Source organism: Schistocerca americana, chromosome 8 (genome assembly GCF_021461395.2).
Source record: "Schistocerca americana isolate TAMUIC-IGC-003095 chromosome 8, iqSchAmer2.1, whole genome shotgun sequence".
In the NCBI taxonomy this organism is placed as follows: domain Eukaryota; kingdom Metazoa; phylum Arthropoda; class Insecta; order Orthoptera; family Acrididae; genus Schistocerca; species Schistocerca americana.
The window spans coordinates 417,585,950-417,602,026 of record NC_060126.1 but is presented as its reverse complement, the minus strand read 5'-3'; the positions used below and the strand labels follow the sequence as shown (position 1 = coordinate 417,602,026).

Below are 16,077 nucleotides of genomic sequence, written 5' to 3'. Positions count from 1 at the left end.
AGATGAACGTTACATTGACTCTGGAGCTGTGAACATCAACTAATAGGTCTTGGATGTTAGTAACCAAACGTTTTGTGGGGTAGCACTGAGATATGCCTTGTAAGCAGCCCATGGAGTCACTACAAACCAGCAAGTCCTTTGTTGCAGAATCGTGAGGAACTCTGCCGTGTACACACTACATGCACTTGATACAGAATACTTGCCATACCCCTTATGTGTGCAAAAGCATAACCAACCATATTGTGTACATGTATACTAAATTGGTGTAGCCAAGGAGAACTAAACAGAATAACACTCTTGAGAATGGTGGGCCGGTATTTTTCTTTGGATGGCACAATAGGCCCACCCTCACTAAAGGACTGAGTATACACCACATGGGAGTTGCGGGAGGTGGAGGGGCATGTCAGGAGGGAACCCTATGTATACAAACAAGGGGTAGCTGAAGGTCCTTGCATAAAGCATCCAATCGTATTCCAGCTGGTCTATTCATTATTCATTTTTGGGCGAGACAGCAACAGTCTGAACTATTGGCTGTGAAATAAGAGTTGAATAACAGAAATGGGTAGGCATCTTAGAGATTGTGACCACATCGTTCACCACGAGTTGATGGCACCTGACCTTCAGTGGTGGGACACTAGCTTCCACCAGGAAGCTGTGTACAGATCTCAAATAAGAAGGCGCTAGTTGCCAACCAAACACCACTTTATGGACACGGTCTACCATGCGCAGTACTGATTGTGCTGCTGACCTTTGTGTTTTACGCCGTTGTTGCTAAGGTGTTCAAGCAATTGATTGTGGACTTTTATCGCATCCACGGGCTGTGTGTTGATACTCTGCTAAAGTGCTGCAGAGCTTCCATTCGCTAAATGGAGCACTGTACGAGTCCAGGCAAGGCCTCGTGTATGAAAGGATAAGTAGTTTCATTCTGCCTGGCATTTCTGTATTGGGAAATTAGTAGGATGTTAGTTGCTGCACGCAGATGCTTTGGCAAAGGGTACCATGAAACATTCAATGATGACTGGGATCAATACAGACGTCACCACTGTGGGTGATGCCAGGAACTACCGTGGGTGTTGTGTGGACCCAAATGCAATGATCATAGATTATTCACACTGTTCTCAATGCAGTTACTTTCTCTCTTTTTTTTTTTTAAATTAAAACCTGTGCCCTCATTTGAAGTTCCTTGAGTCTATTAAATGCTTCATAACAGAATGGTGTTTGTTCACTGAAGCATCCTTTGATGATCTCTAATACTTACGGCTATTCCTTCAGGCTGTCACAGCACAGGCATGTGGTGAGGAGGTCCTGAAGAACAGGGCATTGTTGCTTTTGCAGTGTGTGTAACTGTGTCAATATGTACCATTTATTCAAAATATCATTCCCTCAACTGGTTTCAAAATTTGCTTTGGAGATGACAGCTTGACTTTCTGAGGTGACCAGTGTGGTGTGTATACCAGTAGTCAGTGGTTTGAGAACGAGTGAATGACAGGAAACCAGTCACTGTTGCGCACATCGCCATGGAGAAGCTACTGCATCAAGTGTGAAGTGCTCAAGCTGCAGACTGTAATATCTATGGCTGAATATGTTTCATGGGCTATACTGAAATGTGTTGCAGGTTCAATGGGGCCACTGAAGTCCCCCAGTAGTAGGAAGGATGGAGGCAGCTGTTCCACTAGCACCATCAGCTTGTGATAAGGTATAAATCTGTCTTGGGGTGGATAGACATTACCTATTGTTACTGTAACTGATAGGTGGACACAGACAGCAACAGCTTCTAATGCAGTTATTAATGGGACCTGCTCACAGAAAGAGTTGAAGCGTATGAGTGTACATACTCTTCCACATCCCCCTCAGCAGTGAAATGATTTTTAAGGTAGGATTTATAATTTTTAATAGTAGTGAGTTTGGTTTCTGAAAACTGAGCCTCCTGAAGATCCACACCAACTCCAAATCAATTAACCATTAATTTATGGAGTTTGGCCGGATGGCAGCATTAGCCGTTGCAGTTCAAATTGAAGGAACATCAGACTGGGATCTGAGAAAGCAGTGAAGAGGAAACAGGAGAACAAATTAGTTTGATGTTGAGTCATTCTTCTCCTGTGTTTGTGATTCTTCATCGGTATTCACAGGCTTGACCTCAGGGGAGGACGGATATCAGATCAACTGGAGCAGCAGAATTCAGTTTAACTTCTAATTTTTCTTTCTTGTCCCTGTGAGGTTTTGGTTTCTGTGGAGATATTTCTATCTTGATCTTTTCTTTGATCTGCAGTGCATGGATCTTTCAGCCATTGCTTGATGGTAGGCTGCTGGTCTGTTTTGCCCTGGGAGGGACCATCTGGGCAGGTGTCCTCTCCTCTGGTGACAAAAGAGGATGAGGCATCTTTGGCTGTGCTGATGGGGGTGGTTATCACTGGTGCAGTGAGCTTGTGGGTCAAGGGAGTTGATTCCCCCTCCACGACTGACAAACAGGCATTGACATGTGGCTAGGGTCATGAGCCACTGTTTGAGACCTTTTCATCACGCTAGCTGTAGATTTTGACACATTGTTTTCAAATTTTGGCATCACAACAATTGGATGGAGCTGTTCAAACTTTTTTCTTAGCATCTTGAAAGACTGGCAGTCAAGTATTTTATATTCCTGGATTTTCTTTTCTATCATGAAAACTGAACATGTTGGTGAATAAGGTGGGTCGTGTTCTGGGCAATTTACACATGTAGGAGGTTGTTTACAAGGACTGCCCTTATGCATTGTCCTTCTGGATGTACCACGAGTAGCCTCATTAGTAGAGCAGGAGGACCTGTGTCGAAGTCTCCGATGCCTAAGGCAACTCATGTTGTTGTTGTGGTCTTCAGTCCTGAGACTGGTTTGATGCAGCTCTCCATGCTACTCTATCCTGTGCAAGCTTCTTCACCTCCCAGTACGTACTGCAACCTACATCCCTCTGAATCTGCTTAGTGTATTCATCTCTTGGTCTCCCTCTACGATTTTTACCCTCCACGCTGCCCTCCAGTACTAAATTGGTGATCCCTTGATGCCTCAGAACATGTCCTACCAACCAATCCCTTCTTCTAGTCAAGTTGTGCCACAAACTTCTCTTCTCCCCAATCCTATTCAGTACCTCCTCATTAGTTATGTGATCTATCCATCTAATCTTCAGCATTCTTCTGTAGCACCACATTTCGAAAGCTTCTATTCACTTCTTGTCCAAAATAGTTATCGTCCATGATTCACTTCCATACATGGCTACACTCCATACATATACTTTCAGAAACGACTTGCTGACACTTAAATCTATACTCGATGATAACAAATTTCTCTTCTTCAGAAACGCTTTCCTTCCCATTGCCAGTCTACATTTTATATCCTCTCTACTTCGACCATCATCAGTTATTTTGCTCCCCAAATAGCAAAACTCCTTTACTACTTTAAGTGTGTCATTTTCTACTCTAATTCCCTCAGCATCACCTGACTTAATTTGACTACATTCCATTATCCTTGTTTTGCTTTTGTTGATGATCATCTTACATCCTCCTTTCAAGACACTGTCCATTCCGTTCAACTGCTCTTCCAAGTCCTTTGCTGTCTCTGACAGAATTACAATGTCATCGGCGAACCTCAAAGTTTTTATTTCTTCTCCATGGATTTTAATACCTACTCCGAATTTTTCTTTTGTTTCCTTTACTGCATGCTCAATATACAGATTGAACAACATCGGGGAGAGGCTACAACCCTGTCTCACTCCCTTCCCAACCACTGCTTCCCTTTCATGTCCCTCGAATCTTATAATTGCCATCTGGTTTCTGTACAAATTGTAAATAGCCTTTCGCTCCCTGTATTTTACCCCTGCCACCTTCAGAATTTGAAAGAGAGTATTCCAGTCAACATTGTCAAAAGCTTTCTCTAAGTCTACAAATGCTAGAAACGTAGGTATGCCTTTTCTTAATCTAGCTTCTGAAATAAGTCGTAGGGTCAGTATTGCCTCACGTGTTCCCATATTTCTACAGAATCCAAACTGATCTTCCCCAAGGTCGGCTTCTACCAGATTTTCCATTCGTCTGTAAAGAATTCGTGTTAGTATTTTGCAGCCGTGACTTCTTAAACTGATAGTTCGGTAATTTTCACATCTGTGAACACCTGCTTTCTTTGGGATTGGAATTATTATATTCTTCTTGAAGTCTGAGGGTATTTCACCTGTCTCATACATCTTGCTCAACAAATGGTAGAGTTTTGTCAGGACTGGCTCTCCCAAGGCTGTCAGTAGTTCTAATGGAATGTTGTCTACTCCCGGGGCCTTGTTTCGACTCAGGTCTTTCAGTGCTCTGTCAAACTCTTCACGCAGTATCATATCTCCCATTTCATCTTCATCTACATCCTCTTCCATTTCTATAACATTGCCCTCAAGTACATCGCCCTTGTAAAAACCCTCTATACAATCCTTCCACCTTTCTAATTTCCCTTCTTTGCTTAGAACTGGGTTCCCATCTGAGCTCTTGATATTCATACAAGTCGTTCTCTTTTCTCCAAAGGTCTCTTTAATTTTCCTGTAGGCAGTATCTATCTTACCCCTAGTGACATAAGCCTCTACATCCTTACATTTGTCCTCTAGCCATGCCTGCTTAGCCATTATGCACTTCCTGTCGATCTCATTTTTGAGACGTTTGTATTCCTTTCTGCCTACTTCATTTACTGCATTTTTATATTTTATCCTTTCGTCAATTAAATTCAATATTTCTTCTGTTACCCAAGGATTTCTACTAGCCCTCGTCTTTTTATCTATTTCATCCTCTGCTGCCTTCACTACTTCATCCCTCAGAGCTACCCATTCTTCTTCTACTGTATTTCTTTCCCCCATTCCTGTCAATTGTTCCCTTATGCTCTCCCTGAAACTCTGTACAACCTCTGGTTCTTTCAGTTTATCCAGGTCCCATCTCCTTAAATTCCCACCTTTTTGCAGTTTCTTCAGTTTTAATCTACAGGTCATAACCAATAGATTGTGGTCAGAGTCCACATCTGCCCCTGGAAATGTCTTACAATTTAAAACCTGGTTCCTAAATCTCTGTCTTACCATTATATAATCTATCTGATACCTTTTAGTATCTCCAGGGTTCTTCCATGTATACAACCTTCTATCATGATTCTTAAACCAAGTGTTAGCTATGATTAAGTTGTGCTCTGTGCAAAATTCCACCAGGCGGCTTCCTCTTTCATTTCTTACCCCCAATCCATATTCACCTACTACGTTTCCTTCTCTCCCTTTTCCTACTACCGAATTCCAGTCACCCATGACTACTAAATTTTTGTCTCCCTTCACTATCTGAATAATTTCTTTTATTTCATCATACATTTTTTCAATTTCTTCATCATCTGCAGAGCTAGTTGGCATACTGACTTGTACTACTGTCATAGGCGTGGGCTTCGTGTCTATCTTGCCCACAACAATGCGTTCGCTGTGCTGTCTGTAGTAGCTCACCCGCATTCCTATTGTTTTATTCATTATTAAACCTACTCCTGCATTACCCCTATTTGATTTTGTATTTATAACCCTGTATTCACCTGAGCAAAAGTCTTGTTCCTCCTGCCACCGAACTTCACTAATTCCTACTATATCTAACTGAAACCTATCCATTTCCCTTTTGAAATTTTTTAACCTACCTGCCCGATTAAGGGATCTGACATTCCACGCTCCGATCCATAGAACGCCAGTTTTCTTTCTCCTGATAACGACGTCCTCCTGAGTAGTCCCCGCCCGGAGATCCGAATGGGGGACTATTTTACCTCCGGAATATTTTACTCAAGAGGACGCCATCATCATTTATCCATACAGTAAAGCTGCATGCCTTCGGGAAAAATTACGGGCGTAGTTTCCCCTTGCTTTCAGCCGTTTGCAGTACCAGTACAGCAAGGCCGTTTTGGTTAGTGTTACAAGGCCAGATCAGTCAATCATCCAGACTGTTGCCCCTGCAACTACTGAAAAGGCTGCTGCCCCTCTTCAGGAGCCATAAATTTGTCTGGCCTCTCAACAGCTACCCCTCCGTTGTGGTTGCACCTACGGTGCGGCTATCTGTATCGCTGAGGCACGCAAGCCTCCCCACCAACGGCAAGGTCTATGGTTCATGGGGGGAGGAAGACAACTCATAAGAGGAGAAAAACTGGGTTTGACATCACACCTATAAACCGTGATCTTAATTTCTTAGGTAAAACATTCCCACTGAAGGCTAGAATGAAACCTCCAGTGTTCACCCTATCATACTAAGGTTCATCTGAATGTGATGAACAAAATGCGCTCCACACTATTCTAAGTTAGCGTGCAGTTCTTCATCTGTTTATAGCATTAAGTCTCAATAGAAGATGACACCTTGAATCCGGTTGAGTTTGTTAAGAGGAGAGATAGTAACTGGAGCACCCTCGAGCTTGTCACAGGCCTGAAGTGCCTGCAATTGGTTGGTATTCAGAGTTTGCATCAGCAACGAACCATTTCTCATTTTCTCTACTGCAGCAACTTCTCCAAACTTATGGTCAATATTTTTCAGCAAGAAACAATTGGCTTCACTGTTGCAAGAGTATCTCTGTCTTTTGTGGAACATACCAAGAACCGGGTGAGCAATCCACTTTCCTTTCTCCTTGTCAACCCTTTATGTAGCCAAAGACAGAAATGCCACGGGGTTGTAAGCCGCTGCATATAAAATCTTGTTTTCTACCTGCTGAGATGGTCACGTTTGACACAGTCACTAGTATGGGTGAGTTTAATCTGTTTCAATGCGGATCATTTGTCCTGATGCCACACTCTCTGATCGGAAGCTCTCCCCGTGGGCACCAACCAACCCACCACGGCAAAGACTACCTGGCTTAGTAGCTATTGCCTGGAGTTCCAATGCTCTGGATTGCACAGGCACCTACTTCTCAGCATACATATGGAGATTAAAAATCAGACGTCAGTAATGCAACCCTCTCACTGTCAGAGGATACAACCATGAGGGTGGATGACGACCCTCCACAATGGACTGGCTACCACACTTGATTTTGGATACAAACGTAAATCTACATCTACATCTACATCCATACTCCGCAAGCCACCTGACGGTGTGTGGCGGAGGGTACCTTGAGTACCTCTATCGGTTCTCCCTTCTATTCCAGTCTCGTATTGTTCGTGGAAAGAAGGATTGTCGGTATGCCTCTGTGTGGGCTCTAATCTCTCTGATTTTATCCTCATGGTCTCTTCGCGAGATATACGTAGGAGGGAGCAATATACTGCTTGACTCTTCGGTGAAGGTATGTTCTCGAAACTTTGACAAAAGCCCGTACCGAGCTACTGAGCGTCTCTCCTGCAGAGTCTTCCACTGGAGTTTATCTATCATCTCCGTAATGCTTTCGCGATTACTAAATGATCCTGTAACGAAGCGCGCTGCTCTCCGTTGGATCTTCTCTATATCTTCTATCAACCCTATCTGGTACGGATCCCACACTGCTGAGCAGTGCTCAAGCAGTGGGCGAACAAGCGTACTGTAACCTACTTCCTTTGTTTTTGGATTGCATTTCCTTAGGATTCTTCCAATGAATCTCAGTCTGGCATCTGCTTTACCGACGATCAACATTACATGATCATTCCATTTTAAATCACTCCTAATGCGTACTCCCAGATAATTTATGGTATTAACCGCTTCAAGTTGCTGACCTGCTATTTTGTAGCTAAATGATAAAGGATCTATCTTTCTGTGTATTCGCAGCACATTACACTTGTCTACATTGAGATTCAATTGCCATTCCCTGCACCATGCGTCAATTCGCTGCAGATCCTCCTGCATTTCAGTACAATTTTCCATTGTTACAACGTCTCGATACACCACAGCATCATTCGCAAAAAGCCTCAGTGAACTTCCGATGTCATCCACAAGGTCATTTATGTATATTGTGAATAGCAACGGTCCTATGACACTCCCCTGCGGCACACCTGAAATCACTCTTACTTCGGAAGACTTCTCTCCATTCAAATAATAGATGCAGAAGAGCACTGTGCATTGTGGATGGATGATGCATCATGCAAAACATCCTTCCCAAAGAGGTCCACACATCTGTAAAATTTAGAGAAGTGAGGACAAAGCCTCAAAGGGAACCATAAGTAAGCAATCCAATAAGACTGAGGGAAAGGTTATAAAATGAGCTAAAATTGATTGGTGGTCTAATAATAGCAAGTTGTCAATGTAAAAGCTTCATTATGTATAAGACTCCTATGAGAGGCACGGAATTATCATGGGTCTCTTCTGCTCCTGACACTGCAGGTGAAATTGTGAGAGGGCATCCCGAACATGGCTGGTCAGGGAGCTCAGTTTTTGCACCTCCTGTTTCTCTTTGCCCATGGCCCAACATCAACTGCATCATTACAATACACTGCACACTAACTTTTAGGGAAGTTCATCATAGTTTCCTTTTCCAAAACCAAGAACAATTACAGCAGGTTCCTTGTAACACGTACCTTGTGTAGATGCCATTTTGACGGTTCGCTGCAGCTCTGCCATCTGTCGGCATTGTTTGAAAATTTGCACACACACAAAAAGTATCATTAAATACAGAGTACCAAAAATGAAGTTTTCCTATACACATTAACAGCTGTAAAACATTATTTACCGAATGACCCTCATAAAAACAGATTAGTGAGTAATGTAGCCAACTTTCTAAGAGATTCTTCAAAGGTAATGTTGTTAATTATTGTTCATCGTGTATTCAGCCAAACTCTTGACCCTATTCAAGGCTTCAATCTGCTAGCATCTTACTGCCAATTCAAGCTTTGAAACCAGTTATGAGTTACACTTGAATATTGTGAGTTGTTAAGGGCATTTCTCATGAGAACACGGGTTTGCATTCAAGTGTCAGTGCAGGAAACAGATGCAATCAGTCAGAAACAGTTTGTTTGCCCTGCTGCTGAGAGCATCACAAAGGGCCTTTCAGTAAAAATACATTCACATCTGTATTACAGGATATGTACTTAACCCTTTCTGGCCCAGTGGTTTCAGTCTGAAACCATATTTTTATTTCACTTCCTTATCTGCCCCAGCCAGCCAGCACCGCACCTGGTGTCACGTTGCATCAGCACAGACAACTAGCTGCAGTAGCAAAATGATTGCTGAAAGTGGATCGCCTTTTCAGTGTAGTGTTGCACTGAGTACAGGGGTATGCACCACAGTCTTAATTACATACTTAATTTGTAACATCTCTACAACAGATGTTTGGAATTTCAGGTAGTGCTTTGATCTTATACTTCACATAGCAAGATATTTTTATTGATAATTATAATAACTGGTTTCTTTTCTTACAAAGATGCTGGTGGTTTGATTCTGAAACACTGGGAGGTAATGACCTTCATGTGCAGCCATTAAGCTCATCATAACATCCCAGTGGCTTCAATTTGAAACCACCAACAATATTTCATTACGATGTTCAAGTTTTTGTTGTTATTCAATCAAATTACTGGTTTTTGTGACAATAAAGCCAGATTTGGTTCCAGGGAGAATTCCAGTTTTGATGTAGCAGCCAAGATACCACAACAGTGGTTTGGCAAGATTGCACACTATTACAGTTTGATTCAGATTTCCACAATATTTAAAACAGTAGAACAGCATCTCAGAAATGTACAGATAGTTATCATGTAGAAACTTCATTCCCAGATATCGGAAAGGATTTCAATGCCTATATGTTCAAATCAATCTACAAGCTTCATAGGAAAAGCAAAAAGTGGTGGCACAGAATTTTCTGGCACTTTCTTGATGTCACTGCTGTAAATGCCTTCATCATTTATAATGAATATTGCAATCATGAGCAAATATGCTTGAAGTAATTCAGACTGTCTATAACTAGTGGTCTAGTTGGAGCATCTTCATCAACTCCTACTCACACAAGAGGTCTCAAGATTCAACAGTACAGATTCAAGCCATTCGCTGCAACAGAAAAGCGCTTTCACAATGCATCCCATACGCTGGAAAGAGGACCATCTCAAAAATGTGTGCACTGCAGTACTGATAAAGGGCCACATCAAACAAGATCAGTGTGTAAAATATGCAACATGGGTATGTGTATAATAAAAACAAAGAATTGTTTCAACAAAAAAATATCACCATTAAACTCATCATAACAGCCCAGTGGTTTCACTTTGAAACCAAAATATTTTATTATGAAATTAAAATTTCACTGTTATTATATTGCATTATTGCTTTCTGTGACAATAAAGCTAGATTTTGAAAGCAATTGTTTAATTTTTCTTCTTATGTTAATTCACAGATCATAAAGGATTAAAACAAAGAGTATGTATTAGTTCTAAATGTAAAAAATAAGATGAATGTAGACTCAGTAGGCTGTAATAGCCCTCATTTATACTTTATGAGTGGAAGAACACCACTGTTACATTTAGCAATGACCAGTTATCCTACTTTTATGTACTTAGATGAATCATACCTGGATCCAACATCCCAACATACTCATGTAAGCAGTACAAGAAAAATGTTGTGGTGCAGTACAGCATCTGCTTATGGTTGGCATAATCGTCTGGAGTGAGGGGGTGGTCTGCACGAAACTGAACTATCTTCTGCCAGTAAATCTCTTTATTCCTGCATACACAGTAAGGCAAATGCAGGCTGCAGAATTTGAAATGAGACACTGGCTGCTGAGTTAAATGATAAATATTCACATTACTTACCAGAATACAGTACTTAATTCCCAGTTCAGTTTCTTGCCAGTCATCTCTTGTATGGCAAATAAGTTTTTCCATGGATCTTCAATTTTGCTCTCCAGTTCAGGCAAGTCCTGAAAATTATAGCACTGTAACATTGCTTACAGACACAAATACAACAAAAATGATACTGTTTTACATAATGTTTGATATATATAAACTCTTTGTATAGGTTGCTTGGACAATCATTGTTTAAAAACTTGATTTAAAAAGGAATATTAAAACAATAGGAATGCCAGAATGGGAAAAGTAGGATAGATAATTGTTCATCTGCAGCTGTTTGATACTTTGCGCACAGAATTAAGTGACAGCATAAAACTTTTGATATATTTTTTTTCCAGTTTTAGATTGATTGATTGGTTGGTTAGTTAGTTAATCCCCCCACCCCCCCCCCCACCCCCACCCCCTCCCACTCTCTCTCTCTCTCTCTCTCTCTCTCTCTCTCTCTCTCTCTCTCTCTCTCTCTGTGTGTGTGTGTGTGTGTGTGTGTGTGTGTGTGTGTGTGTGTGTGAACTGGAAATAGAGTGGTAACTTGAAAACACAAAATTTGCTATCCTGTTACTCATACGTATGCATCAAGGATCATTTATTTGCAAGCGAGTAGCTGCCTACTTTAGAAATTCGACGAACGAATTATAAGTTAAAAAGTTTTTGTGCCAAATTTGTAAATGTAAAGCTCATAGATATTCATACTTACGAAAGAAACTGTTTAACACGCCATGGAATGCATCACAACGAACATGGTAGGGAAAGATTAGCTGCGAATATCAATGATGTACTTGAACTGAAATCTCATGATAACGAAAACAGACCTGTTATTGCAATGGAAGCTCCTTCACAGGGAAACTAATACGGCGGACCAATTCCTATGGAATTAAGTCCGAAAGAACTAATAAAGTGAGGGACCATAAATTTGCAGTACAAACTCACATCGGTGTAAACTTTGCCAACAGTTTAATAGATACTGTAAATTCTTTAGTCATTAAAAATAGCTTCATAATGCACTTAAACATAGGTGGTGTGTCGGGAGAAATGAAGAACAAACTATATGACTTAGAAATACTCTTAGGTCAAATTAACTCTGTAAAAGTCATATGTTTGAATGAACATTGGCTTAAATGGGACAATGTCAAGTTACTAAATTCACTCTCAGGATACAAGTTAGCATCGAGTTTTGCAGGAAAAAGGGGTATGGGGGATCATGTACATTAGTTGAACAGACACACAACTTCGAAGCCAAAATGACATTCGATTGTTTAAATGAGGTATTCGAAAGCTGGTGCATTGAGCTGTCTGAATACGGTTTACTAATCATAAGCATATATCATGTCCCAGAATATTGGGCTACTAGGGGATTTCTAGAGAAATTTGAAACTCTGCTAAGTAGGTTGCCGGTAGGGAAACCATATAAACAGATTGTAATTTGTTCTGATTTTAATATAGATATAAGAGACGAAAACAGATTTGTTACCATCCTGAAGGATTTGTTGGCTACAAATGGCTTAACATTAAATTTTACTGAGTACGCCAGGGTAACAGCCACTTCTGCCACAAGCATTGATAATATAGTGAGCAGCAAAAATTATGGGAATACACAAAAACATGTATTAGACTTAGGAATATCTGATCACTCAGCACTTTTTATGTCATTGTCATACATAGACAAAACATATAGGCCCACAGTGAACTTGGTCAGAAATTTCAGCCAGCCAAATATAAACACATTTATCTTGAAATTAAAGGAAACCCATTGGACCTTCAGCAACCATTGTACAGTAAACAATAATTACAACACTTTCATATCTGGATTCAAGAACATTTTCAATGAATGCTTTCCCCTCATATCAACAAATGATAAATACAATAAAAGTAAGACATGGATTATGGAAGGTATCAGGATCTCTAGCATTAGAAAGAGGGAAATGCATAAGGAAGCGAAAACCAACCGTGATGCTGAATTTATTAGGTAAAAAATCAAAGACAAAAAAATATTTGATCGGGTAGTTAAACAAGCAAAACAATTGGCAAACAGTAAATATATAGCTAATGCCTCAAATAAATCAAAAGCAGTGTGGCAGGTTGTCAAGAAAGAAACAGGTACTGAAGAAACAAAACATTTTAATTACAAACTAGAAATTGGTGGGAATACTGTTATTAACACTTGGCACATCTGTGAAGAATTTAATAAGTACTTCATAACCACAAACAAAATTCATAACTTCTTACTTCCACAAATAAGACCTGATGCAGTACTGCAGGAATCAAGAGAGTTTAAATTTACTGCAGTATCATGTCATGAAGTAGCTAACATCATACAATCCCTAAAAAATCTTAAATCTGTGGGCTGGGATGAAATTCCAACAAATATCATAAAGGCAGGAAGTGACAGCATTGCACCTCAACTCTGTAAAATAATAAACCAATCATTTGATGAGGGCTGCTTTCCAGACAGACTGAAATATGCTGAAGTCTGTCCAGTCTACAAAAAGGGAAAACAAGATGATTTAGTAAATTTCCGCCCAGTGTCTATACTCCCAGTTTTCTCTAAAATAGTTGAACGAATAGTATGTAATCAATTAGAAAAGTACAATAAGGAAGGTAATATTATTCTCAATAACCAATATGGGTTTAGGAAGGCACGAAACACTTTACAAGCTGTAAATGAACTAATCTCCAAAGTAAGTAAATGCCTTGACAACAAACAAAGTGTATCTGGTATTTTTTGTGACCTCTCAAAGGCGTTTGACACAGTAAACCATAAGCTACTGCTCCAAAAATTGGGTACCTATGGCTTCCATGGAAAATCTATAAGATGGTTTTCATCTTATCTCAAAAACAGATACCAAAGGGTGGTGATACATCAAAAGGGAGAGAAAACTTGCTCTAGCTGGAAAGAAATTCAAGCAGGCGTGCCACACGGCTCGATATTAGGACCACTTCTGTTCTTATATTACAAAAATGACATGCCTAGCAAAGTAAATACAGATACAATACTTTACGCAGATGACTCAACTGCTGTAGTCTGCTGCAAAAACACTGACGAATTAGTAAGGACCACGAAACAAACTCTACAAGAACTTTAACAATGGATAAAAGATAATGCTATGAAATTAAATCTTGAAAAAAACCCATATCATACACTTCAGGACCAAACAAACTACTGAATGTATATCACAAATAGAATATTCAGGTAAAGAACTGACCACAGTTGATTCTGTAAAATTTCTTGGGATAACTTTAAATAAAAACTTGCAATGGACTGACCATATGGATAGTTTACTGAAGAGATTAAATAGTTTAGTTTATGCAATGAGGGTACTACACAAAGTAACGGATTTAACAGTGAAGGAAACTGTATACCATGCGTATTTCATGACACTTACAAGATATGGAATAATATTTTGGGGTGCTGAAAAGACAAACCTCCTTTGAATCTTCAAACTACAAAAAAAAAAAAAAAAAAAAAAAAAAAAAATAATCAGAGCAATGACAGGAACCAATAGTAGACATTCACGCAAACCACTATTCAAAAGCCTGGACTTCATGACAATCCCTTCCATCTTCATATATGAAATACTTCTCTTTTAACAGAAAAACTCACATCTGTTTGAAGGAAATACTTTCACACATGCCTATGAAACTAGACATAAATTGAAATACATGCTACCTTGTCACTGACTCACAGTATATGAAAATACTCCATATTACATGGCTCTGAAGATCAGAAATAAGATAAGGTCAATATTTGGTGAATCCACATTGGGAACCATTGGCACATACCTAAAAAGTAAATGTTATTAGAGTCTAGAAGAATTTCTAAATGAATATAAAGCAATATTACAGTTTAGAAGAATTTATAAATAGGAATAGGGAGTAAAGATGCAAGTACAAATGGTATACTTTCGAAGCCATATAGATATTATGTATACATGTTCACTTTATATTCATGTTTATATATAAATATAATAGAGGGAAACATTCCACGTAGGAAAAATATATATCTAAAAACAAAGATGATGAGACTTACCAAACAAAAGCGCTGGCAGGTCGATAGACACACAAACATACACACAAAATTCAAGCTTTCGCAACAAACGGTTGCTTCGTCAGGAAAGAGGGAAGGAGAGGGAAAGACGAAAGGATGTGGGTTTTAAGGGAGAGGGTAAGGAGTCATTCCAATCCCGGGAGCAGAAAGACTTACCTTAGGGGGAAAAAAGGACAGGTATACACTCGCACACACACACATATCCATCTGCATATACACAGACAGAAGCAGACAAATGTCTGCTTGTGTCTGTTTATATATAGAATTATATGGCGGTTTGTATCCCGTTCAGTACATCCATACTTCATATAGGTGTGTGAAGGCTATAGTAATGATTCGATGAGTTACGAAAAGATTTAAAATATAATGTTGTATTTTTATTATAATAAGCAATGTATGTATGACGTATTTCCTGTAGTATATAAAATACTGTAACAACTTAGGTTAAAGACTGACGAGTCACCAATGTTCTCAATCGAATGATTGTATAAAAACATGTTATGTGACAATAAAGTATCTTATCTTATTTTTTGCTATGATGTAGAAGAAAGGTTGCAAAAGTTCAAGAGACAAGATGAAAGCAATCGAGAAGATTATAGGAAACACAGCAAAACTTTTTAGCCCTCTCCCCTTTGCATTATGGCTACAATGAAGGATGAAACAAGTTTTACAATCATGTATATAAGTAATTCATTTCACATCATTCTTCTCTCAGTATAAACACATTTTCCATTACATCATGTAGCTCCTTCCACAAATGGATACACAATAAATGCGGTGGTGGTTTCTGGGTTGGGGCACTCCACAATGAGATTCTCAGTGTCCATACGAAAATTAGGAGAAATGAATGTGTTTACGATAAAAGAAAGAAAAAGCAATCTGACATAAAATTACACTCACTCTTTCCTAGTCTCACCCAAGATCATCTGCACAGTCACTCATCATGTAAGACAATGTTAAAAATGGTCAGATGTTCTAAAACTTTCAAGTAAAGCACATGTAAGGTAAGAGAAAAACTAAAGTAGATTCACTGGAATATGTGGCTGGCTGATCCTTCTGCTGTCCTCTTATCTGAATACAAAATACAGTCTACTTTTTCTTCACCCTTCTTCCTTCCCCTTCAATCCTTCTGCCTGAAGAACGAGCCACTGGCTCCGACAGCTTGCCAATCACAACAGTCTTTCATGTGTGTGTTCTGCTGCCGCTTGGTGAGTAAAGCTTTTTAACGATCCAATTAAATAATTTTATCAATAATTGATTGTTTTCATTGTTAGTCTACTGATATGTGGCGCACTGTGATCTGCACGCCACATG

General features: G+C 39.6%; 1 protein-coding gene across 1 annotated transcript in view; it reads right to left on the bottom strand.

The window, feature by feature from the left end:
* The window catches only part of LOC124545396 (integrator complex subunit 10), a 117,083-nt gene that overhangs the window by 50,367 nt on the left and 50,639 nt on the right, over positions 1 to 16,077 (bottom strand). Inside the window, exons 7-8 of the mRNA XM_047124313.1 lie at positions 10,686 to 10,792; positions 10,445 to 10,596 (exon numbers count right to left, since the gene is read on the bottom strand). Coding sequence (XP_046980269.1) covers positions 10,445 to 10,596; positions 10,686 to 10,792 — 259 coding nt within the window. The remainder of the gene's footprint in view (positions 1 to 10,444; positions 10,597 to 10,685; positions 10,793 to 16,077) is intronic.